This window comes from Ostrea edulis, chromosome 1, assembly GCF_947568905.1.
Source record: "Ostrea edulis chromosome 1, xbOstEdul1.1, whole genome shotgun sequence".
NCBI lineage: Eukaryota > Metazoa > Mollusca > Bivalvia > Ostreida > Ostreidae > Ostrea > Ostrea edulis.
This window is the reverse complement of record NC_079164.1, coordinates 62030054-62057776: the sequence shown is the minus strand read 5'-3', so window position 1 is coordinate 62057776 and position 27723 is coordinate 62030054. Positions and strand designations below refer to the sequence as shown.

Sequence of the window (27723 nt, the reverse complement as noted above, 5' to 3'; positions counted from 1 at the left end):
ACTCAGGTGAGTGATGTGGCCCATGGGCCTCTTGTTATGAAAGCCCAACCCTTTATCTACAAAATGTATAAACTAAACATGCCAACTTGGTTTTGGGTATAAAGGTGCTTGTGTTCTTATTCACCAGTTCAAATGAACATAAATTAATTATGAATTAAAAACTTAAAGATGTGTATAGGAACTGGTTCACCTGTGTTAGTGCAACAGCTTATAATTCATTGCATATACAGTAAACATTTGATTTATTGTCAGAATATTCACACATGTGCAACATCTTGATTTTAAATACTAGTAAGTAAAACAATGTAATGCAGGAAATATCTGTATTTAAATAGTGTTTTCATTTTCAAGGTGCCGAAAATACCTCAATTTGCCTGCAGGATGCATCTTGACTAAAGATCCTTCAAACCCCTGTTGTAAAGTGCCACAGTGTGACTCCCCTACTCTGTCTCCTACTGGAGCCCCTAGCCCTGCAACCCCAGCCCCACCAGGTGGACCCACACCTGGACCCTCACCTCAGCTGCCAACCCAAGCACCAAAGCCCAAAGGTATGTTATATGATCATACGTAGGTTAATGGATAGAATTAATATTGAAGAGTAATACTTTTTGAATGATGCCATATTGCAAAGGAGGAACCTGCTCTGTTATGGCCTTTAAACGTGGTGACATGGCACTTGATTGCTATATAAAGGATGTCAAACTAAAATCCATGCTTCGTGCTCTTGATGTGTACTATGTACACAAAAACATTTTATGTTATTGGATTGATGTTTTCCCCCTGCAGATGTCTGCACATACAAAGGTCAGACTTACACTCAGGGACAAAAGTGGTATGATGGTTGTGATTTTGCCTGTGTCTGTGAAGATGGAGTCAAAGGCGTGTATAGGTGCAGCCAAAGGTAATGGACAGCTTCTTTTAATGATGATCATCACATGAATTATTTGTCTCAATGTTATATGTACAATTTTGGAATAGAAATGTAGAAAACTTTTGTTTCTAATGTAAACAGACCAATTCAACTTCGATTTGTTCTGTGCTAATTTTAGATGTGTTCTGTGCTAATTTTAGATGTGTTCTATGCTAATTTTAGATGTGCCACCTACCCACCAGTGTCAGCCTCCTGCACCATGCAGCCTGACCCAAAAGATCCCATCTGCTGCAAGGTGCCCTACTGTAATGGTGTGGCTGTTTCAGGAACTATCAATGGAGGAAGTGTCATTCCCACCCCTGCACCCAATCCCCACCCCACTGCTTCCCCCTCTCCAGGGTCAAATGTGGCCACTCCAACACCTGCTCCTGCATTGCCAGGTTATTTGAATATGTATTATTTAGAACCAAAAGTAATCCGATTTCTGATGTCTTTTCATTCCTTTAATTTTGATAAGATACTGTATGACGCGTATTTTCTGCTGTTGTCCATTTTTTGCAGATAGGATAGCTTATAGGTACACATAGGTATAATGCAACCAGATAAATTGGAAATGCAGAATATGACTTGCTACCAGTTATGGATAAAATCACAAAAATTTCCAACTACAGAGAATATCCGTTAAACTGTATTTTGCTGATGCTGTAAAGCTAAGAATTTTGGCATTGCTTTTGGGAGTTCAGTAATTGATTAATATTTAGATACTATAAATTTTTCTCCTTCAGAGGTTTGCGTCTACAAAGGCAAACAGTACCAGCAAGATCAGAAATGGCAGGATGGATGTGATTACAGCTGTGTGTGTGTTGATGCTAAGGCAGGAATCTATCGGTGTACAGAAAGGTTGGGTTAACAATGTAAACTTAGTATTGTTGTCAAATTTTTCTTATTACCTAAGTACTCTGAATTGGTCTTTATAGGGTTGAGAATTTATGCATTATTAACATTTCATGAAAAATGTGTTTCCAGTGATTTTTAAAGGGACTGATTCACGATTTTTCCCAAAATTTTGTTTTTCACTTTTAATGATCAAAATCTAGCTTCTAATGTGGTTGAAAGATTCCACATGAAAATTAAGGTTATACATTATCACAGAAGCTCATTATAGAGAGTTTATTATTTGTTTTGTAAACAAAGATTGCGGTATGCTATTGTTCACGAAATTTTCAGAAGAAATGGATATCGATCTAAGTTTATTATATCTTTCACATTTCAATCATTTTTTGGGGTAAAATGTGTCATCTAAAAGTTAAAATTTGTGACTATGCAAAATTAAGATGCATTATATTACAAAATCAATATTTTACTTGTTTGTTTGTTTACATATAAAGACTTGAGTCTTTGTTTACATTACACAGATTTAAGGCTAATACATGTATATTGCTTTCATTCTTGCATTCAGAAGGTCAAAATTTTGGCTGTCAACATTAAATGAGTTATATTTTTAATGTTTAACATCAAAAATGAAAAATATCTTTATCATAAATCGTGCACCAGTCCCTTTAAAGGAAATTAAAATTTTATGCTAGTGCTTGCTGGGGCTTTGTTTTGAACATATTTATTTGTAATAATCAAAAGAATTGGGAAAAGGTTCTTACAACTTACTAGTTTTGGTCCTTTAAAATGGGTACTATATCTGCCTAAATCAGGATTAATGTATAGTGTTTAATCAATGAAATGTATTTTATTGTACAACTTTTAAGATTATTATGTTAAAAAAAAGGAATTTATTTCAGATGTTCCAAGTTTTCCAAGCTGGACGATAACTGTCATTTGGAGAGGGACATTCTGAATCCCTGTTGTATGAAGAAAGTATGTGATCTTAGCAAGACAACAGTTGCTCCTAGCTCAGGTGTCACACCTAAGCCTGTTCCACGTAAGTTATCACACATTGTCATTTACTCATTTAACAACTGAGGATAATGGACCAAATATAATGGTCAATGCTTCACTACAAATGTGGTACAAGCAACTATATGGCATTGAAGGTGACATGATTTTGGCTTCTCTCAAAAGGTGACATTGTCTTCTTTTTTTTTAATTTTTGTAGAGGGTGACATTAATTTTGCATGATTGAAGAATTGATTATTAGATATGGCATATTGTTTATCATTGGTCTGTAAATCCCCCCCCCCCCCAATGGAACATTTTCATAACTTTTTTATCAGTCTTTAACCAAAAATAAAAAAAAAATTTGAATTCAAACATATTCATAATTTTTTAATATTAAATGAGAAGAAACTTTTATATTTAGTGCATATAACAAGTTCTTTCATAAAAGATAAACACACTGAATTTGATGAATATATGATTGCACTATTTTTATAATGAGGCAGTGCCATTGATAATGATATTGTTATTTTCTGTATGCTGTTTGTAGACTGTGTATACAATGGGGCATTGTTTAAAGAGGGTGAATCCTGGGCTGATGGTTGTGATCTCACCTGTACATGTGAAGATGCAGAGAAGGGCTATTACAGATGTAACGACAGGTAGGAACTATTACAGATGTAACGACAGGTAGGAACTGTTACAGATGTAATGACAGGTAGGAACTATTACAGATGTAACGACAGGTAGGAACTATTACAGATGTAATGACAGGTAGGAACTATTACAGATGTAATGACAGGTAGGAACTATTACAGATGTAACGACAGGTAGGAACTATTACAGATGTAATGACAGGTAGGAACTATTACAGATGTAACGACAGGTAGGAACTATTACAGATGTAACGACAGGTAGGAACTATTACAGATGTAATGACAGGTAGGAACTATTACAGATGTAACAATAGTTACAGACTGTTATGGATGTAACAAGTTCAGGCTGTTACAAATGTGATGATAGATACAGACTGTTACAAATGTAATATGAGGTAAAGACTGTTACAAATGTAATGACAACTACAGACCGTTACAAATGTAAAGACAACTACAGACTGTTACAAATGTAATGATAGGTACAGACTGTTACAAATGTAATGATAGGTACATATACATACAGTAGCAATTTTAGATCTCAAAAAATAGTGATGTTTTACTATATAAATGTGCAGGTGTTGCCATCATGATTGAAAATTAAAATATGGAAATGTTAAGTGCTAGTACAGTTGATTAGAACAGCAGAAACCTTTTCTCGTTTAGAAATTTATATGCAATTGAAATTTTTGCCCAGGTGTCCAAGGTACGATAATTTACCAGCTGATTGCCCAATGGAGACAGATCCCAGAGACTCCTGCTGTAAACGTCCACTCTGTAGTCCAACCAGTGCACCAAAGCCACCCCCAACTCCTGCTCCACAGACCATTCCACCATCTCCATTTATTCCTCCGACAGTATCACCAGGGGTACCCATTCATCCTGGCCAGACATTTATACCTCCACATTTTTACATTACGCCAGCTCCAGGTCTAACATATGCTCCTGACAAGCATCCAACCCCAGGTCCAGGGCTTACATATGCCCCAGAATTGTTTCCAACACCATTCAAGTTACCAACTTTGGCTCCTGGTCAAACATTATCACCTGGACAAACACTAATTCCACCTGGAATTTATTTAACTCCTGCCCCTGGGTTGACCTATGCTCCAAATGCCAGACCTACTCCAGCCCCAGGAATGACATATGCTCCTCATGTTTTCCCCACTCCCTTCAAGTTGCCAACTTTGGGACCTAATCAGACCTTAGCTCCAGGTCAAACTCTGATACCACCCTTCTACCTGACCCCAGCTCCAGGCATGACATATGCTCCAGACAAGAGACCGACTCCAGGACCTGGTCAAACGTATGCTCCTGAATTATTTCCAACACCATTCAAAATCCCTACCTTAGCCCCAGGACAAACATTAGCTCCAGGTCAGACATTGATTCCCCCTGGAATATATCTTACACCCTCACCAGGACAGACATATGCTCCAAATGCCAGACCCACTCCAGGCCCAGGCTTGACATATGCTCCACATGTGTTCCCAACACCATATAAGCCTCCAACATTAGCACCTGGACAAACTCTTGCTCCAGGTCAAACATTAATTCCACAGTTTTATCTAACCCCAGCCCCAGGTATGACATATGCACCAGATAAACGCCCAACCCCAGCACCAGGAATGACATATGCACCAAATCTTTTCCCAACACCATACAAACCACCTACTCTGGCTCCCGGACAAACCTTGGCTCCAGGACAGACTCTCATTCCTCCAGGAATATACCTGACTCCCGGTCCGTACCAGACATATGCTCCAGGCTATCAACCAACACCTGGACCTGGAATGACATATGCCCCACATGTGTTCCCTACACCATATTTACCACCCACACTGGCTCCTGGACAGACTCTTGCACCAGGTCAGACATTGGTGCCTCCATTCTACCTGACCCCAGGTCCAGGAAGGACATATGCTCCTAATGCATTACCTACGCCAGCACCAGGACAGACTTACAGACCAGAGTTGTTCCCAACTCCATTTAAGATTCCTACACTTGCTCCTGGCCAAACATTCGCTCCAGGACAGACATTGATTCCTCCAGGAATCTACCTTACTCCAGCTCCCTTCTCTACATATGCACCAAATCAGAGACCAACACCCGGTCCAGGCTTGACATATGCTCCACATGTGTTCCCAACACCATACATGCCACCAACACTGGCCCCTGGACAGACTTTAGCACCAGGTCAGACTCTCATTCCACCAGGTATCTATCTGACTCCAGGACCATATCAAACCTATGCTCCAAACATGCAGCCAACCCCTGCTCCAGGACAGACATATGCTCCACATGTGTTCCCTACACCCTTTAAACTTCCAACCCTTGCACCAGGGCAAACATTGGCTCCAGGAAAGACATTGATTCCTCCAGGTATTTATCTAACCCCCTCACCTGGCCAGACATATGCACCAAATCTCAGACCTACACCTGGTCCAGGAATGACATATGCCCCACATGTGTTCCCCACTCCATACATGCCACCAACACTGGCCCCTGGACAAACACTGGCCCCTGGACAAACACTGATACCACCATATTACCTGACTCCAGCTCCAGGAAGGACATATGCTCCAAACATGAGACCAACTCCAGCACCAGGACAGACCTATGCTCCTAACCTTTTCCCAACTCCATATAAACTACCAACACTTGCCCCAGGGCAGACATTGGCACCTGGACAGACTTTGATTCCTCCAGGTATATATCTGACCCCAGGGCCATATCAGACATATGCCCCTTGGTTGCAACCAACGCCAGCTCCAGGAATGACATATGCCCCACATGTGTTCCCTACTCCATATATGCCACCAACACTGGCCCCTGGTCAGACTTTAGGCCCTGGTCAAACATTGGTACCTCCCCATTACTACCTTACTCCAGCTCCAGGTATGACATATGCCCCTAACAAGCGACCCACTCCTGCACCAGGACAAACATATGCTCCAAATTTGTTCCCAACCCCGTTCAAGATACCCACTCTTGCTCCAGGTCAAACTCTTGCACCTGGTCAAACACTTATTCCACCTGGAATTTATCTGACACCTGGACCATTTTCCACTTATCTACCAAATCTCAGACCAACACCTGGACCAGGCTTGACATATGCTCCACATGTATTCCCCACTCCATACATGCCACCAACACTGGCCCCTGGACAGACTTTAGCACCAGGTCAAACCCTCATCCCACCACATATGTATCTGACGCCAGCTCCAGGTATGACCTATGCTCCTAATGCTCATCCAACACCAGCTCCAGGACAGACTTATGCACCTGAGTTATTCCCAACTCCTTTTAAGATTCCAACCCTTGCTCCAGGTCAGACGCTGGCCCCTAGCCAAACTCTGATACCTCCAGGTATTTACTTGACTCCAGCCCCAGGATCAACTTATGCACCAAATGCCAGACCCACACCAGGACCAGGAATGACATATGCCCCACATGTCTTCCCAACTCCTTTAAAGCTGCCAACTCTTGCACCGGGACAAACATTAGCTCCAGGACAGACACTTATCCCACCAAGTATTTATCTCACACCAGCTCCAGGACAAACCTATGCACCAAACCAACACCCAACACCAGGACCTGGATTGACTTATGCTCCAGAATTATTCCCAACACCTTACTTTCTACCAACCCTTGCCCCTGGCCAGACCCTCGCTCCTGGACAGACATTGATTCCCCATTTCTACATCACTCCAGGACCTGGACTAACATATGCTCCAGATAAGAGACCAACTCCAGCACCAGGACAGACATACGCACCAGAATTATTCCCAACTCCTTTTAAGATTCCAACCCTTGCTCCAGGTCAGACGCTGGCCCCTAGCCAAACTCTGATACCCCCAGGTATTTACTTGACTCCAGCCCCAGGATCAACTTACGCACCAAATGCCAGACCCACACCAGGACCAGGAATGACATATGCCCCACATGTCTTCCCAACACCACTGATTTTGCCAACACTAGCACCAGGACAACCAGTCTATCCAGGTCTGACATTTGTTCCACCTCACCTTTATCTCACACCTGCTCCAGGTATGACATATGCACCAGACAAGAGACCCACTCCAGGTCCAGGGCTAACATACGCTCCTTATCTCTTCCCAACACCTTATATGCCACCTACTTTAGCCCCTGGGCAGACATTTGCTCCAGGTCAAACCCTCATCCCACCACATATGTATCTGACGCCAGCTCCAGGTATGACCTATGCTCCTAATGCTCATCCAACACCAGCTCCAGGACAGACTTATGCACCTGAGTTGTTTCCAACACCTTTCAAGATTCCAACCTTGGCACCAGGGCAAACTATAGCTCCAGGTCAGACATTGATTCCCCCAGGAATTTTCCTGACTCCAGCTCCAGGATCAACTTACGCACCAAATGCCAGACCCACACCAGGTCCAGGGTTGACATTTGCTCCACATGTATTCCCAACACCATATAAGCCTCCAACATTAGCACCTGGACAAACTCTTAAACCTGGTCAAACACTTGTCCCACATATATACCTCACACCTGCTCCAGGTATGACATATGCACCAGATAAACACCCAACCCCAGCACCAGGAATGACATATGCACCAGAACTTTTCCCAACACCATTCAAGATACCTACTCTGGCTCCCGGACAAACCTTGGCTCCAGGACAGACTCTCATTCCTCCAGGAATATACCTGACTCCCGGTCCGTACCAGACATATGCTCCAGGCTATCAACCAACACCTGGACCTGGAATGACATATGCCCCACATGTGTTCCCTACACCATATTTACCACCCACACTGGCTCCTGGACAGACTCTTGCACCAGGTCAGACATTGGTGCCTCCATTCTACCTGACCCCAGGTCCAGGAAGGACATATGCTCCTAATGCATTACCTACGCCAGCACCAGGACAGACTTACAGACCAGAGTTGTTCCCAACTCCATTTAAGATTCCTACACTTGCTCCTGGCCAAACATTCGCTCCAGGACAGACATTGATTCCTCCAGGAATCTACCTTACTCCAGCTCCCTTCTCTACATATGCACCAAATCAGAGACCAACACCCGGTCCAGGCTTGACATATGCTCCACATGTGTTCCCAACACCATACATGCCACCAACACTGGCCCCTGGACAGACTTTAGCACCAGGTCAGACTCTCATTCCACCAGGTATCTATCTGACTCCAGGACCATATCAAACCTATGCTCCAAACATGCAGCCAACCCCTGCTCCAGGACAGACATATGCTCCACATGTGTTCCCTACACCCTTTAAACTTCCAACCCTTGCACCAGGGCAAACATTGGCTCCAGGAAAGACATTGATTCCTCCAGGTATTTATCTAACCCCCTCACCTGGCCAGACATATGCACCAAATCTCAGACCTACACCTGGTCCAGGAATGACATATGCCCCACATGTGTTCCCCACTCCATACATGCCACCAACACTGGCCCCTGGACAAACACTGGCCCCTGGACAAACACTGATACCACCATATTACCTGACTCCAGCTCCAGGAAGGACATATGCTCCAAACATGAGACCAACTCCAGCACCAGGACAGACCTATGCTCCTAACCTTTTCCCAACTCCATATAAACTACCAACACTTGCCCCAGGGCAGACATTGGCACCTGGACAGACTTTGATTCCACCAGGTATCTACTTGACACCTGCACCTGGCTACACTTATGCCCCAGACAAGAGACCCACTCCAGCTCCAGGAATGACATATGCCCCACATGTGTTCCCAACACCGTACATGCCACCGACTTTGGCCCCTGGACAAACTCTCGGACCAGGTCAGACACTCATCCCTCATTTCTATTTGACCCCAGCTCCAGGTATGACATATGCCCCTAACAAGCGACCCACTCCTGCACCAGGACAGACGTATGCCCCATACTTGTTTCCAACTCCATTTAAGGTCCCAACATTAGCACCCGGTCAGACTTTGGCACCTGGACAGACTCTTATACCCCCAGGTATTTACCTTACCCCTGGACCTTTCCAAACATATGCACCAAATGCAAGACCAACACCAGGTCCAGGAATGACATATGCCCCACATGTCTTCCCAACACCGTATATGCCTCCAACACTGGCCCCTGGACAGACTTTAGCACCAGGGCAAACTCTCATTCCACCTCATGTGTACCTGACACCAGCGCCAGGGATGACATATGCCCCAAATATGAGACCAACTCCAGCACCAGGAATGACCTATGCCCCTGAGCTATTCCCAACCCCATTTAAGTTGCCCACACTTGCTCCAGGTTTTACATTAGCACCAGGTCAAACTCTCATACCACCTGGAATCTACCTGACACCTTCACCAGGACTGACGTACGCTCCTAATGCTAGACCTACTCCAGGACCAGGTATGACCTATGCTCCTCATGTCTTTCCAACTCCTTTCAAATTCCCAACTCTGGCCCCAGGCCAGACCCTAGCTCCAGGACAAACGCTTATACCTCCAGGAATATATCTGACACCTTACCCAGGTGCTACATATGCACCAAATGCACATCCCACCCCAGGGCCTCACATGACTTATGCACCCTATCTGTTCCCAACACCATTTAAACTACCCACACTTGCCCCAGGTCAGACTTTAGGACCACATCAGACCCTTATCCCTCCAAACATATATCTGACACCTGCCCCTGGTATGACCTATGCTCCTAATGCCAGGCCCACACCAGCACCTGGTCTCACATATGCTCCAGAACTATTCCCAACACCATACAAACCTCCAACCCTAGCCCCAGGACAGACACTTGGTTTTGGTCAGACTTTGATTCCACCAGGTATATATCTGACACCTTCACCTGGACTAACATATGCCCCCAACATGCGTCCAACCCCAGCCCCAGGAATGACATATGCCCCACATGCATTCCCCACACCATTTAAATTGCCCACTCTAGAACCAGGTAAAACTTTGGGTCCGGGCCAGACCTTGATACCCCCTTACCACTACCTGACTCCATTACCTGGGTATACCTTTCCTCCTGGTTTGGAACCCACTCCTGCCCCAGGGCTAACCTACCCCCCTTACCTGTTCCCCACTCCTGCACCAGGCTTATCACCTACACCTCTTCCTGTTCCCACCGCTGTATCTGGAGTGATTTCTGGTATTGGAGTCGGTGGAAATGGAAGTAAGTTGATTTAACTTCAAGATACATGTAACTTTAGAATGAAGAATGAATGTATGACAGAATTGTAGTTGAAAGTAAGCTCATTTCATATATTGAAGTGTTAATATTTACTAATATTCAACTTGACAGGTGTGTGTCTGTACCATGGAGTGGCCTATGGACAAGGTGAAAAATGGGAGGATGGCTGCCAGTTGTTGTGTGAATGTATAGACATGCATATCGGCCGGTACAGGTGTAAAGAAAGGTATGTGAAGAGTATCCTCAGTGACTTGGGTACCCCTGAGGTCTGATAATTAATGACATTTATATTGTTGGGACTGTCATTTGTACTGTAGTATTATAATTATTGTGTCATTATATTCTGGAATGTAAAGCATTGTGCAAATTGCGTAGAGATTTTTTAGATATAGAATATTGTTCTGCTCCAAACACTAAAAGTTTTTGTGAACTCATGTCTTCTAAAGATTTGGTAAAATGTATCTCTAAGAAAGCATTATGTTTATTTTGAAAATCAATAATACTGTCTGTTCTCCTTTTTGTCTGTTTGACCGAAATAAACTGAACTGTGGGTTCTGATAAGTGCTGAGGAAAATCCTGTCGGTACTGAAAAGTGCTGATAATTACTGTGGCTCTTGGACTCCTTGTAGGTGTGAAAACAGTCCATGGACAAAATAAACTTGATACAAAAGTGGTGTTTAAAAAAAATGGGTTTCATTTTCTGAAAAACAAATTTTCATGAAATTGTTTTTCAGCTTATTGAGACAATGATACCAAACACTTAAATATATATGTTCTAAGTTCATGAGAAAACCTGGTTTTAAATATTCTTATTTAATTCTACTTCCCTAATTTCTTATTAAAGAAATTCTTGTAATTCACTTTATTAAAAAAATAATTGAGAGATGTATGCGATTCATTTAATTTTTTTATTATCATTTTCCCCCTCTCAAATGCATGAGTTGGATGAATTAGATGATGTAGTTTTATATATTACAGAACGTGATTTAATAATGAAATGATGGTGATGATGAATCCTTAATTATTGCTATTTTTATGAGGGTAAATGCATGAATTAGTAATATATATGATATAGTGCTTTATACATTATTTTTATTTGTGCACTATATAGAGGTATTAATTAAATATGAATTTAAAATGTGTGTTAATATTGTTTGTTACTAGTTCATTTGTAGCAGTTTCAAAAGTAGCAATAATAACTAATTGTTTAAAACAAATGGAACAAAAAAAAAAAAACCCGTTTTAATTTGATAATAGAATTTGACGTGAATTACCAAACATGTTTCTTCTATCCAATAGATGTCCAACGTACCTGGATGTCCCAAGCAACTGCAGATTGGTGGTAGATCCAAAAGATCCATGCTGCAAGATTCCAGAGTGTTTTGATACCCCCACCCCAGCCCCAGTGACACCCCCCACCCCTGGTCTGTTCCCCACCCTAACCCCATTACCAGTAACAACATCAACACCTGCTCCAAAGATAAAAGGTATGATTGTGGGGATGGTTTATTAAAAGTCAAGCGAAAGTAATGAGAAGTTGCTGCTGAAAAATTGACACAGATTACATGAAAATGCTCTCACAATTGTACTATATTGAAATAAACTGATTTTATGAAGATAAACATTGGGTTTAGCACAACTTTAAGTAGTGAGGGAATTTGCTGAAAACAGGAGATTTGATTTATCAGAATAATTGGAGAGGAATTGAAGATTGTAATTGAGAAATTAGGATGAAATTTTGTTTTTTTTATCCGAAACTGTTGCAGATTATGTGCACTATGACTTTTCTGTGAAATCGTTTACATGGTACCATTATATTGTGTAACAGTATTGTATAACAGTATACAGTAATTGACTGTGCTCGAGGACAACAGCTGTTTTGTTTGACCCAAGAACGGATCTGTTGCCCGAAGTCAAGGCTGAGGGCAACAGTTCCGTTCGAGGGTCAAACAAAACAGCTGTTGTCCGAGGACCCAGTCAATGACTGTTTTGTTATACACCTTCATTTCTTAGGTTGTTTTACTAGATGCACATGTTTTGTTGACATTAAACAGGACAGTGTGATTATGTACATTCATCACTAATTCCACTAGTTTAAAAAAGAAAACATGCCCAATACCCTAATTAATTATCATTTTTCATGCATCTGCTCTACTTTTCATCTAATAAATTCTGTATTTCATCATCAGTCAAATCAGTGAACAGCGCCGTTACGTATAAACAAGTCAGCAGACTAACAATCACATGACTTGCGCATAACAGCTTTAACAAGAATAAAATAGAAATAAGTAAACTTCATTGTATACAATTGATTCTAGAAAATGATGAACAATTAATTCTTTTTTGTTCTTGCTGTCCCTACTTTGAACAATTAATTGAATTTCATCTTCCGTTGCTGTCGCAAAATGTGCATCCGCCATTTCTCTTTATCCAAATGAAATGAAAAGATAACTCGAGTTAGCGCCATATGATGTCATCGGTCAACAGTCTTTTTTAACAGATCCCAGTCCAACAGTCGCCAGAACAGTCAAAATGTTGGACTTTTTTCATAAGGAGTTATAAAGGAGCTGTTTTATAGGGGTATAACAATATTGTATAATGTGGTTCATGGACAGGGTAAATGTATCAGTATGTATATTGCCTCAAACCCAATCTCTCTCTTAATGAGATAATGAATGAATTTAAAAAAAAAAAAAACATTCTTGGAGTCACTTCCAAGCATGATCATCTAATTACTGTGCTTCAAACATTGTCTTTATTTTCATTTGATTTCAAGTATTCAAGGGACATGTTTTTTGTTTTCAGTAACCAAATTATGTATGAAAATCTCCAGATTTTGTTCGTAAATCACATTCTGACCCAAGATCAGTTATGGAAAAAATCAATTATTGCTTGAAGATAAAAAAGTATTTACTTTTTAATTATGATTCATAATTTTAACATTACTAAACTGAAGTCAGCTTTGTTTTAATGATGTTGTAGTACATACAAACAAGATTTTCAGTTTTCTAATTCGTACATTGAAAATTGTCTGATCCTGATATGTATGGTACCAGAAAACATCTATTTATTGTGTTATTAGGTATGCATAAGTGTAAGTTTGAACATCTTTATTTACAGACATGTGTGTCCATAATGGCATTCCTTATGCACAAGGACAGAAGTGGTTTGATGGGTGCAGCAAAGCATGCATCTGTGAAGATGCCAAGTCGGGATACTATAGATGTGATGACAGGTGTGCATTGACTTGTGGGAAACTTATTTGCATAAAATTAAAGAAAAGGGTGGTGCATGTAATACCGTATAACATCCCCCCCCCCCCCCCCCCCCCACCAGATAATCCAATTTTCGCTTTCTTTGGGAGTATTTTTGAATCGCAAGTGATTAAATTCACATGAAATTTACACCAATTGTGTACCATATCTTACAAAATAAGAATAACTCAGTGAGTAGAAACTCACCACCTCGGATGTAGAATTAATTATGTTAAACGGTGGTCAGGCATTAATTTTCACTCTGTACATGCATCTGTTAACTTGTTGAGTGACAACACATGTAACAGTAATGTTTGTTCTGTACAAAATTGAAATCTGTCAAGTGTCAATTAATTTGTAACTTGGAGAATCGCAAACTAAGAACTATGCAAATAAAAAATATCAGTGTTTTGGAATTTTGGCAAAATTTGTGATACGCAAAAACAACCTGTTGTACGATAATAGATGGTCAACATATAGCTACATGCATTTATCATTAATACTTCATGTACACACCAACTAGATAGAAATCATTAGACATTAGAAGAATGTGGACTATTTGTGCAATATTTGCTGAAAATCATTTGAGTAGACATGGCACTTTTCATTTGTAACAGTGACACAGGTGGTAAGCTTTTCCATTAATATCCAGATGCATTACAATTTTTTGTATGTGATTTTCAGATGTACCACATACACAAACATCCCCTCACAGTGTACGTTGGTTGCTGATCCTAAGGATCCAGAGTGTTGTGAGGTTCCTCAGTGTATCACAGTACCACCCAACCCAACCAATGGCACCATCACAATTACTGGGGTCACAGGTCAGATTAAATCTCAAAATTCATCTATTTTGCCTCTAAAAACGTGTGCTATTTAAAAATGATATTAGGTTTGATACACAGGGAAAATGACAGTGAAAAGACCAGAACTCTTGTAGTATTAGTTAATATATGAAGAATGATTTGACAGTCAATGAAAAATTTGTGAGAAAAGAAATGTCCAAGACTGGTAGGATGTATCGAGGCATTGATGGATTGTTTTGTATGTACAGGTGTGGTGACAGGTGGTGGTAAAGTACCAACGACGCCTACTCCAGGTGAGAGAATTGATTGGAATTGATGGGTTTTACTTTCACCGTGTGAATTTTGTCTTCATTTAGTAATGTATAGAACCAAACTGCTACTAAATACCAGAAAATGACAAAGAACTGCTAAATACCAGAAAATGACAAAGAACTGCTAAATACCAGAAAATAACAAAGAACTGCTAAATACCAGAAAATTGCAAAAGCTATAAAACATGGTCCCACACTTAAACAGTAGTTGCAGAAAAAGAATGGTGCTCAATGTATCAATTGTGCAAATAAAAACCTGGGAATTGTGAAAATGAGTTTTTTTAATAGGTTGCTTCTACAAGGGTAAATTCTACAATGATGGACAGAAATGGCAGGATGGCTGTGACTATAACTGTGAATGTATTGATGGAATGGCTGGAAAGTACAAGTGTTCACAAAGGTATGGTTTGTATCAATGTGTTTAAAAATTCGACAATTGTGGATTTGATCATGCTGGTAATGAGATTTTGTATTGCGTCTCTTGTAATTGTAAATTGCATTGGTATTCAGAAAAGTGTCATTCAAGTGATTGGACCACAAGCAATAGTGTTTGTGCTTTCTTGCTTTGTTAGGTTCCCCAAGATCTGAGTGTCAGACTTTCATTGTTTGTCATCATCGAATTTAACCTTGGTCGTAAATTTTTAACTATACAATATAAAGACCTCATGCTTTGTGCGCTGGTGGTCAAAGTTAAAAGCTGTGTGATTGGTCACGGTAATTATTTGCCACAAATTAAGCTGGCCATGCTTTAGAGCATTTTCACAAACATGATCTTGTTTTTGAAAGTCTGGGATTGAAAAAAAAAAAGCATTTTTGTTTATCAGATTGTTTGCTTCAGGAATAACGACATGTATGTTTTATTGTACAGGTGCCCAACCTATCCCATCATTCCTCCTCAGTGCCAGCTCCAGAGAGATGAGAAGGATGTGTGCTGTTACAAGCCAAAGTGTGACTTCCTCAATCCACCAAGCACTCCATCCACTGGTCAGTCCAGCTTATTTTGAGACTATTGATTTCTTATATTTGTTACAAGAATACAGTACATTGTATTTACAAAGTTTATTGTCAGAAAGATTCTGTGGTAATTCATAATGATCTTTGCAGCTCCAACGCTTACACCCACCCCCAGTCCTGGCATGACACCACCAGGACCAACACCACTGGGTAAGTTTAGCATTCAGCAATGTAAACTCATTACACACCAAGACCAACACTACTGGGTAAGTTTAGCATTCAGCAATGTAAACTCATTACACACCAAGACCAACACCACTGGGTAAGTTTAGCATTCAGCAGTTTAAACCCATTACACTCCAATCTGGCACATCAGATGATGTCAAACATCACAAAGATAGTGAAAATAAGAATCTGATGGAATCTCCAGTTTTTAATTAATGTTATAGCGAGCGCAGTGAGCTCTAATGGTAACACGTGTAAATGAGAGAATTAGTTCAAAATCCAAAGCTCTAATGGTAACACGTGTAAATGAGAGAATTAGTTCAAAATCCAAAGCTAGCTCTCTTGGTAACACGTGTAAATGAGAGAATTAGTTTAAAATCCAAAGTTTGGGCTTCATTGTTTACCCTCATTTTCTTTTTCATTTGAGTCACGTTACTTATGCAAGACATTGCCAGAATGCATCAGCACAGCAAAATTTTTCCATTACCTAGCACTGAGGCCTCAAATGGTACATTTAGGTTTTTCCAACATGTAGATAACATTACGGAATTACACAATGTCAAATAAATTTAAATATCCAGGTGACTTCAACCTGCTACAAAACGCTGTCAGTCTGCATCCGGATAACTTCAGAATTTTCTGATTCTATGTGCCTGTTATGGAAAAATCTATACATAAAAGTATACACCGACTGTGCTCGCCCCAATGTTAGCACTGTAAACCTATTATTTTCACAGTTAAACATTTTATCTCTTTCTAAAGAACAAGGTACGATTGTATACATAAAAAGGCCCAAAAAATTTCTGTCTATAAAATGTGTCTGGAATTAACCTTAATCAGCATTTAAAGAAAGTAAAATATATGCCAGTTATACTGTGTCAACAAAATCAGAATGATATTCCTAAATGGATAGCATTATGACATCATGAATAAGACATTTCCCGCCTTTTTCTAAAAATAAGCCTGAAAACTGTAAAATTTCATATAGATTATTTCTCAGGAAAAGATGTGCGCATTTGTCGAGGAAAATGAAAATGATATATATTGTGTATTATTTTAAGATGAAAAACATGCTTGAATATGAATTTGCTCGACGCATGCGCTCTATGTTTTCTGAAAGGAAAACCACCTGAATTTGTGGATATTTTCATTGAAAATGGCATTTTTTGCAATTTTATGCCAACTTCAAGCTCTCGTCATATGACACAAATCATTTTGCTGATCAAACTGAGCAAATTTTGGGTTTGCTAATCTATTCCTTATTTGAATGCCAGGGTTTGAGCCCCAAGTGAAATCATCGATATTTTGGGCCAAATGACTTTAGAAACTGTACCTACTTCTTTCAGTACATGTATATGCTTCATAAATCACTTGATTTTGAGAACTATTGAAAGACCTAACAGTTTCAAAACGGAGAAAATATGTGTGTATTATTAGACTGACACGTCACTTGTTCTTGAACAGCATTCTGTGTGTACAATGGTGTGCCCTACAACCAGGGTGATACGTGGAACAGGGGCTGCAGTCAGACATGTCGCTGTGACGATGCCCAGACCAACTATTACTCCTGCTATGACAGGTCTGCAAACAACAGTTCTCATAATCAGAACAAATGTAATGAACAGGAAAACAATGCTTTGTGACATTGAGATCGTCTTTTACTGTAACGGATTTACACAACAGATTTTAGAGGATTTGTTTAATTAGAACATTTGTAATGCAAAAAAATATTTTACAAAGATCAATTAAGATTGGGGATGATCTGCATGTAGATTTATCACTTAACACTTCAGATTGGGGATGGTCTGCATGTAGATTTATCACTTAACACTTCAGATTGGGGATGGTCTGCATGTAGATTTATCACTTAACACTTCAGATTGGGGATGGTCTGTATGTAGATTTATCACTTAACACTTCAGATAGGGGGGGGGGGGGGGGTATATGCTGCTTCAGGGTGTAAAACTCAACTGACTAACTTTGAAATTTACATCTAGCATCAAGTTCTCCTGTCTCCATTGTATCATCTCATGCACCCTACAATAGCATTTCTTGTGCACCATTTACATTTCATATGTTTATCCATAATTGTACATGGATATGACTTAATAAGTACAATAGAATTGATGTCTAAATATCTCTCAGATATGCATGATTTCTGAGTTATCTATGAGTTGTTTCCCTTAGTTGAACTCTTTGCATGAGATGAGATATACAAAAGATTTTTGTACACAAGTAGGGGGGGGGGGGGGGGGTTACAAATGTATACCATGACATTCATATATTGGCAATTATAAAGTTTATGCCACTTGTATAAAATCCATGTTTTCATAATTATTATCCTTATCTACACATGATTAATTTATACTGTATGTATATACTCTGTACCTACTTCTGTATCCACTAAGTTTTTAAGGGAATACTAAATGTATCATCACCACAGAAGAGCTGATGATCTCCAAAATTGTATAATTGCACATCACATTGCATTGATGGGGATTTACATGTTTATGATACAGTAAAGTGTTTGGTTTTTTTTGGCGACCTTTTGTTTGACGAAGTAATAAATACATTAAGTATTAGTAAACTTGGAGTCAGAGAGGAGATGATATATCAGTGAATCAAAGCAATTTTTAACACACTGGTCTCTCAATGTTTTGAGGAACTAAAAAAAAAGTATGAATTAATATTGATTAAAATCCATGTATATGTAAATGCAGATGTTTCCAAACAATTCAAGATTATTTGCTGAAAACAAATTTCAGGAGCTCTTTGTACATCTCTTACTCCTTCAGATGTCCATCATTTAACAATCTTCCTGATGGATGCACAATGGTAGTAGATCCAAAGGATGCTTGCTGTAAAGTGCCAGACTGCCCCAATGTTCCCACCCCGTCGCCAAATGTCCGGCCGACTATTGCTCCTGGAGTCTCTCCCAGCCCAACCTACCCGGTCCCTACCCTGGCACCAGGAATTATTTCTGGAACTGGACCAAAAACTGACCCCAACACTGGAATTGGTCAATATATTGGTAGGGAATTTGTCTTATAAAACATGTACAGTACATGTAAACATCTCTCCAGTGATTCCCTGTTAGCATGTCTTTCATATTATATATGTAATTTGTCGAGATGTCATCCACAGAGTGTTTCATAATTTTTACATTCATGTGAAGATAGGCTTTTGTTTGTTGTAGGTTTCTGTGAATACAAAGGCAAGAAATACCACAAAGGGGACACTTGGGATGATGCCTGTAGCTACCAGTGTGAATGTATTGACGAGGCATCAGGAGCCTACACTTGTACTGAAAGGTCACTGATTCTCAATCAGTTTCTAAATTCAGGAGTCATTATTCTCTTGATATTGAAATGTTCATAAAAAAATGAGGTGTAAAAAGATAAAACAAATCATGTAAAGTTATTGGAGAATTTTTTTTCTGCATTGTTTATCAGATGTCGAAGGTTTGCTACTTTGCCACAGTCCTGCTTCATGACAACTGACCCGAATGACCAGTGCTGTAAGGTACCAACCTGTCCTAGTATTCCCACACCAGGCCCGCAAGGCCCAACACCTTCACCCACACCTAAAGGTAAGACCAAGAACAAGGTCCAACACCTTCACCCACACCTAAAGGTAAGACTAAGAACAAGGTCCAACACCTTCACCCACACCTAAAGGTAAGACTAAGAACAAGGTCCAACACCTTCACCCACACCTAAAGGTAAGACTAAAAACAAGGTCCAACACCTTCACCCACACCTAAAGGTAAGACTAAGAACAAGGTCCAACACCTTCACCCACACCTAAAGGTAAGACTAAGAACAAGGTACTAGTGTGTATCTAAAAAAGAAGTGTTCTGCTCTGCCACTAAATTCATGAACAAAACTTCTGCACTCATGACATCTGAAATAATTTAATAACTTTCAATTTATATCAGTAAGATAATCAGTTAAGGGTACAACTTCAATATATGTGAAACAATAATGGACATTCAATATTTTTGGCATATTCTATTGAATTGTGATATTAATTTATTTAAGGTGAAAAATCAAAGGATCTTATAAAAGTACACATTAAATACACAATAATATGTACAGGTAATTAGATTGAAACGGTTTCAAGTTAAGGTTTGCATAATATCTCTTTTTAGAGATTCAAAAATTCAGGAAATTAAAGTATTCTAATAAGAATACAAAAAGTTGAAAGCCTAACATCATCTATTTATATGTAAGAGTTATGTATTTTGCATCGAAAGATCTGTATCTATGATGTAACCCACTTTTTTATGTGCAAGTAACTTATTTTTGTGAGTTTATACTAATTTATGGTGGGCAGTGTACTTACAGCCTCTCCAAGTAGGGTGAAAATTTATTTGAGAATGTGACTAAATATATTAGATAATTTATGTTGTCCTGTTCTGTAGATGCATGCATTTACAATGGCAAGGCTTATACCCAGGGGCAGAAATGGTCGGACAAATGTGACAAGAATTGTGTGTGTGATGACGCTAAACAGGGACTCTACACATGTACTGACAGGTAGTTATAATGACTTTATACAAGTACTTACAGATAGATAGTTATGCTTGATGCAGTAATAATGAATTTGTCTCTGTACATTGTGACATGTTAAGGCTTTCAAAAAAATATCGAAGACTTTTGTTTTGGAATTAAACATAAAGTTTATAAACCAAATATTTTTTACATTGAAAGGTTATGATATTGTAATGAGTATTGGGTGTGCTGACCCGGTAGTTTGATTGGTGGCTTCAATTTCTATTATAATTTGTGTAGGCCCTGTGTATTATGTACATCCATTTCAATGTTTTACAGATGTCCTAAATATGACAATATTCCAAGTTCCTGTGTCATGGTGGCTGACCCCAATGACCCCACTTGTTGCCAGGCACCACAGTGTGGTAATGTGACAGCTGGTGTACAGGGAAGCATTACTGGAACTGGCCATCCTCCCTCTGTAACCAGTAAGTTTTTACTGCTCTGAATCCAATTACTTCATGTCGTCAACAGGGGTGTTGTTCAAGTTTCCATATTTTCGTGTTACGAGATATTCGTCAGACATTTTCTTCAAAACAAATACATATACAAGTATTCCATATTGATGTATGTACAAGTACTGAAAATGAAAACTGGTCACGCCAATGCAACTGAAAGAGGGAAAGTTACATGTATCTCAGGAAGTGATACTTTAATGTTAATTTTTGTGTAGATGCATGCTATTACAAAGGATCCCTTTACCAGCAAGGCCAGAGATGGAGGGATGGCTGCTCCTATGACTGTGTTTGCGAGGACGTCACCAATGGCAGATACAAATGCTCTGACAAGTATGGTTTTGTTAGATAGGACCCCGCCGTATGGCAGGTGCCCTTATGTAATTTGTCTGTTTGTCTGTCAGCACTTTCTATAACACGTGATAATTGAAGTCTTCTTGGGAAGATTTTCATAAATGTTATACATAATACTTATGATATAGGAAGAGGAAGACTGCTTTCGATTTTCAGATATAAAGCAGGGCCCTTTCTAACCCATCAATTTGTAGTTTGTTGAATTTTTGATGTTCTCTTAGTTTAAATGACTTACTCAGAATAAGATACTTGAGTCTACTGGTTGAAAACTGGTAACATATATATTAGGAAATTCTTGTCGGTGGATGATAACGCTTTCTTGATATAATACATGGAGGAAGATAACATTGTCCTGATCATGTGTAGGGAAATAAACAATGATGTGTAATGATGACCTGATGTTTCTGATAACATTGCCCTGATCATGTGGAGGGAAATAAACAATGATGTGTAATGACGACCTGATGTTTCTGATAACATTGCCCTGATCATGTGGAGGGAAATAAACAATGATGTGTAATGATGACCTGATGTTTCTGATCATGTGTAGGGAAATAAACAATGATGTGTAATGATGACCTGATGTTTCTGATCATGTGTAGGGAAATAAACAATGATGTGTAATGACGACCTGATGTTTCTGATAACATTGTCCTGATCATGTGTAGGGAAATAAACAATGATGTGTAATGACGACCTGATGTTTCTGATAACATTGTCCTGATCATGTGGAGGGAAATAAACAATGATGTGTAATGATGACCTGATGTTTCTGATCATGTGTAGGGAAATAAACAATGATGTGTAATGACGACCTGATGTTTCTGATCATGTGTAGGGAAATAAACAATGATGTGTAATGACGACCTGATGTTTCTGATAACATTGTCCTGATCATGTGTAGGGAAATAAACAATGATGTGTAATGGTGACCTGATGTTTCTGATCATGTATAGGGAAATAAACAATGAATCAGATGTGTAATGACGACCTGATGTTTCTGATAACATTGCCCTGATCATGTGTAGGGAAATAAACAATGATGTGTAATGATGACCTGATGTTTCTGATCATGTGTAGGGAAATAAACAATGATGTGTAATGACGACCTGATGTTTCTGATCATGTGTAGGGAAATAAACAATGATGTGTAATGACGACCTGATGTTTCTGATAACATTGTCCTGATCATGTGTAGGGAAATAAACAATGATGTGTAATGGTGACCTGATGTTTCTGATCATGTGTAGGGAAATAAACAATGATGTGTAATGACGACCTGATGTTTCTGATCATGTGTAGGGAAATAAACAATGATGTGTAATGACGACCTGATGTTTCTGATAACATTGTCCTGATCATGTGTAGGGAAATAAACAATGATGTGTAATGGTGACCTGATGTTTCTGATCATGTGTAGGGAAATAAACAATGATGTGTAATGACGACCTGATGTTTCTGATCATGTGTAGGGAAATAAACAATGATGTGTAATGACGACCTGATGTTTCTGATAACATTGTCCTGATCATGTGTAGGGAAATAAACAATGATGTGTAATGGTGACCTGATGTTTCTGATCATGTATAGGGAAATAAACAATGAATCAGATGTGTAATGACGACCTGATGTTTCTGATAACATTGCCCTGATCATGTGTAGGGAAATAAACAATGATGTGTAATGGTGACCTGATGTTTCTGATCATGTGTAGGGAAATAAACAATGATGTGTAATGGTGACCTGATGTTTCTGATCATGTGTAGGGAAATAAACAATGATGTGTAATGGTGACCTGATGTTTCTGATCATGTGTAGGGAAATAAACAATGATGTGTAATGACGACCTGATGTTTCTGATAACATTGTCCTGATCATGTGTAGGGAAATAAACAATGATGTGTAATGGTGACCTGATGTTTCTGATAACATTGCCCTGATCATGTGGAGGGAAATAAACAATGATGTGTAATGGTGACCTGAAATTTCTGAGTGTTTAGAATTTACATGTCATTCAGCATCTGCACACCACTGGCCTGAAGTGTTGGCATAACCATCATTCAAGGTCAATTATTTAAGGTTAATGTCATAGCAATTCCATGTTTTTGCCTTTCTAATTACTTTCTAGTGCATGGATTTGTAGAATCACAAATAAAGACGTAAAGATAGGCATTTTGAATGTGCCCTGCTCTGGATATATATGTCCAGTTTGGACATACAGTTCTAGTTTTAATTGTATAGCATATTAAATTTAGCTGTGCTTCATCATTGGCTGTACCTTTTTAAGGTGTAAGAAATACCCCAGCCTACCATCATCATGTCGACTGGAGATTGACCCTGCCAACCCTTGCTGTAGAAAGCCAAACTGTGTGAACCCTACCCCTGCACCAGGCAAAACCCCTCCCCCTCCACTGACAGGTAACCAGTGTTGCATTAAAAACACTAAGTAGTCCACCTATTCTCCTCCAAAGTGATACCAGTGACCTAATTGATTATTTTTTCATTTTATGAAATTTGAAAGAAATCAAATGTATTGGACAAGAATGGGCTATATATTATTTTTAGAAATGTAGTTCATGTATATATATATATTTACTCTTCCAATGCTTTTGCTTTTAATATCTTTACAAATTGTAATGATAGCCATTTCTTCATGAATGTGATGCAGTTGTAAATAATGTCCGTATGAATCTTGATAAATATAGAACGTTTATTCTAACACTTGTGAATTCCTACAAAAATGAAAGTAGAATGTAAATATAGAAATAAATTTCGTTTTCAAGAAGACATGAACTGTGACATTTCACACCAGCATATTTTTAATTCATGAAGTATTGATATGAAGTCTGGTGTGAAATGCAGTTCATACCCATATGTATTTCCAAAAATGAAATTTATTTCTTAAATGTCTTTAGTATATAGTAATGTTACAGTGTTTGAAAAAACATGCAACATTGATATTTGTGGTGTATAAGTTTTACTTGTTTCTCTCTTGTCAGAATTCTGTTTGTACAATGGGGTCATCGTCAAGCAAGGCCAGGTATTACGCATGGGATGTGATAGGACTTGCAGATGTGATGATGCTAAGAGTGGACAAATCAATTGCCAAGACAGGTAATCACAACTATTTGTATGAAAAGATGAAAGTGATAATGAACAGTGACCAATCTCGTAACTCCTATAAAGAATACAAAATGAAGAACAGGGCAAACACGGACCTCTGGGCACGGCAGAGGTAGGATCAGCTGCCTAGGAGGAGTAAGCATCTCCTTGTGACCCTCTGTCATGATAGGACGCAATCTGTAGTCAGAATCAGTATGAAGAATAATGGTCTAACCATCAGTGTAAAATGCATCAGACAACATTTGACCTAATGAGAATAACAAACAAAGAATTTTTGAAAGGCTGACGTTCAATGAAACTGTCGATATCCATGTAACATCAATTTATTTGTCAGTATAAATTGGATGTGATGGGATGTTGACTATGTAAAAAGGAGTTTAAATAGACTTTACAACAGGCTTGCATTGGATATGGTTTTTGCCAAATGTTATGTAAATAGATTATTCTGCTACCAAAATTTTTGGTGTTCTAATGAAAAAGAATTCATCCTCTCATTTGAATTTATATATTTTGACATTTAATGAATATCTAATTTTACATTAAACAGGTGCCCAACCTACCAGACCTTATCTCAGGGATGTACCCTGGTAACTGATCCTAAGGATTCCTGCTGCCAGGTCCCAGATTGTGTGAATCCTAACAGCACCAACCCCAACACCATAGTAACAGGTGTCCCAGGAACAATCACTGTGTCCCCCCAGACCGGAACCTCAGTCACAGGAAATAGAAGTAGGTGAATCTCCATCTCATTCCCTGTCAATTTTATCCCAGGCTTACCTTTGATTTCTTTAATTCAATTCAGTAAGCATACTTTTTTCCTGCATGTTACACATTTCTGTTTTGTCTACAGTCATTAAAAAAATCTGCAGATATTTTTACCAGCATTTTGTAGCAGTCAGACCAGAAATAAATGCGAAGTGCCTCTACAGTATCTTTCCTGGGGAAGCGATTTCTAATGGTGCATTACTAATGTTTTGTAGATTCTTGTGTTTACAAAGGCAACTTTTATAGCCAAGGACAAAAGTGGGATGATGGTTGTACATACAAATGTGAATGTGTGGATGCTTACAAAGGACAGTACAGATGTACTGAGAAGTAAGTCAGCTTGCCTCAGCTGTGGAGAAATGATGGTATTAATCAATATTCTGTATAAGGATTATTTTCAGTGATGTATGTTGATTTTGGCCATATTCTGCTTCAGAGCTGTTTTCATCTTTTCAAGATTTAGACACAAATAGCATTTTGATCATTCTTGTACCAGACAATAAAGTAATCTGCATGATATCTCAGGCTCCAAAGGTTTGTAACAAGCCACAAATACATGTTTAGCCTGGTTTGCTACAATTCAGGTGTCCAAGATATGCCAAACTCCCGAACTACTGCACACTGGTGGAGGACCCTGCTGACCACTGCTGTCAGAAGGCGTACTGTACCCCTCTAGTCACCCCCACTCCAGTCCCTGGCAGCACCACACCAACTCCTATCCCAGGACCTAGTAAACCAAGTAAGATCTTTAGCTGAATTAATCTAAAGGTCCAGACCTCAGGACATAAAACATCTCAAGACTTCAGTCTATACTCAGTATCACCACTAAAATCATATAGGAGTCAGTCTCAAGTTTTGTATTAAAGATTGTATATCACCTGAATTATAGATTTTGAGAATTTATAAACATCTTGCAAATGATTAGAATTTTGAGGTAAGTCAAAGCCGGTTTCATGATTTGTATATGTAGGTCAGATGAGCTTTTGCCACCATCAGGCATTGATCAACATTATTGTTCATTGTTGTAATCTTTATGAAAGAAACTACAGATCCAATTTAAACCAAAGTTGGATTGAACGATAATTTTCTTAGCAACTAATATTCATGACTGCCATCAGTTATGCCCTTTAAACATGAGGCTGGTGGAAAAAAAATCATTAAGAGGGTCTACTTATCTCATACTAATTTCTTTTTTAATCTCTACGGCTATTTCACTACCATATAATGATGTTCCAACTTATTTTTATGTGTGTGCATGTGACAATGCAACCATGTGAAGTACCATTATCCAACAGAAGTTGGATAACGCTGTAGTTTATACAATGAGTAATATACACATATAGTAGATATGTAACTTGCTTACAGAATACTGTTCCTACAAGGGAGACTTATATCAGCAAGGTCAGCTGTGGTATGATGGATGTGACCTGGCTTGTCGCTGTGAGAATTCCACGACCAATCTCTTCCGCTGCCAAGAGAGGTAGGTCTGGTGCCCCCATTACTGTGAGATAATTAGTATATCAAAGAAAAATGTATAGTCTGGAGTTTGTATAAAGAAGTTTCTTCTCAATGCATTTGATTTATTATTTTCACAGATTTATGTTGTTGTAGATGTGTTTAATGTACAAGATCTACGTTCAGTATCTAGATTTGCACCTGTCAACTAGTTCTCTGAAATTCATTCTTCTTTACAGGTGTGCTGTATATAGCAATGTCCCCGCCTCGTGTTCCCTGGTTCCCGACCCCTCTGATCCTTCCTGTTGTAAGATACCTTCCTGTTCACCAGCCAGTGTCACACCACTGATAGGAATCAATACGCCACCCACCACTGTGGCTCCAGGAGTCATTACTGGTATAGGAAAAATTCCCACTCCTTCACCAGGTAACTTCAGACTTATATCCTTACATTTCTTTTGATGTATACAAATGTTATTGGATGATTGATTGATTTTACTTCTGGTTTTCCCATCAGACTTTTAAAAAGAACACCTCTAATACAAGATGATGTCATGTATATAATCTGAGACAGTAATTTAAAATCACTGAAATGGAGTGTATAGTGCACAGTGACTCTATCTTTTGGGGAATTAAATGTAATCAGTGTAGAATGACAAGATGTAAACTAATACAGATATCTATGCCCCCCCCCCCCCCCCCCCCCCCCCCCAATAATTTTGATGTAGGCTTAAAAAGAACATGTAATTTGGAAGCAGGCTAAATAATGCCTATCTGACAGTGTAATAGTATGTTGATTTAAGAGCATGATTGACAGGACGTGTATCTTACTTTTACAGGTCTGCCACCACAACCAGGTAACTCTTTTG

At 39.1% G+C, this 27723-nt stretch overlaps 1 protein-coding gene across 1 annotated transcript in view; it reads left to right on the top strand.

Moving 5' to 3' along the window:
• LOC125648395 (uncharacterized) overlaps window positions 1–27723 on the top strand; it is a 113690-nt gene that overhangs the window by 47013 nt on the left and 38954 nt on the right. The window contains exons 27-56 of the mRNA XM_048875446.2: window positions 352–548; window positions 787–901; window positions 1094–1311; window positions 1657–1771; window positions 2665–2804; window positions 3309–3420; window positions 4109–10581; window positions 10711–10825; window positions 11899–12086; window positions 13720–13834; window positions 14538–14677; window positions 14908–14952; window positions 15259–15370; window positions 15839–15954; window positions 16075–16134; window positions 17614–17728; window positions 18945–19180; window positions 19346–19460; window positions 19602–19738; window positions 20573–20687; window positions 20982–21130; window positions 21376–21490; window positions 23799–23929; window positions 24511–24625; window positions 25182–25363; window positions 25615–25729; window positions 25984–26138; window positions 26765–26879; window positions 27094–27281; window positions 27694–27711. Of these exons, the coding sequence (XP_048731403.2) occupies window positions 352–548; window positions 787–901; window positions 1094–1311; window positions 1657–1771; window positions 2665–2804; window positions 3309–3420; window positions 4109–10581; window positions 10711–10825; window positions 11899–12086; window positions 13720–13834; window positions 14538–14677; window positions 14908–14952; window positions 15259–15370; window positions 15839–15954; window positions 16075–16134; window positions 17614–17728; window positions 18945–19180; window positions 19346–19460; window positions 19602–19738; window positions 20573–20687; window positions 20982–21130; window positions 21376–21490; window positions 23799–23929; window positions 24511–24625; window positions 25182–25363; window positions 25615–25729; window positions 25984–26138; window positions 26765–26879; window positions 27094–27281; window positions 27694–27711 (10262 nt within the window). The remainder of the gene's footprint in view (window positions 1–351; window positions 549–786; window positions 902–1093; window positions 1312–1656; window positions 1772–2664; window positions 2805–3308; window positions 3421–4108; window positions 10582–10710; window positions 10826–11898; window positions 12087–13719; window positions 13835–14537; window positions 14678–14907; window positions 14953–15258; window positions 15371–15838; window positions 15955–16074; window positions 16135–17613; window positions 17729–18944; window positions 19181–19345; window positions 19461–19601; window positions 19739–20572; window positions 20688–20981; window positions 21131–21375; window positions 21491–23798; window positions 23930–24510; window positions 24626–25181; window positions 25364–25614; window positions 25730–25983; window positions 26139–26764; window positions 26880–27093; window positions 27282–27693; window positions 27712–27723) is intronic.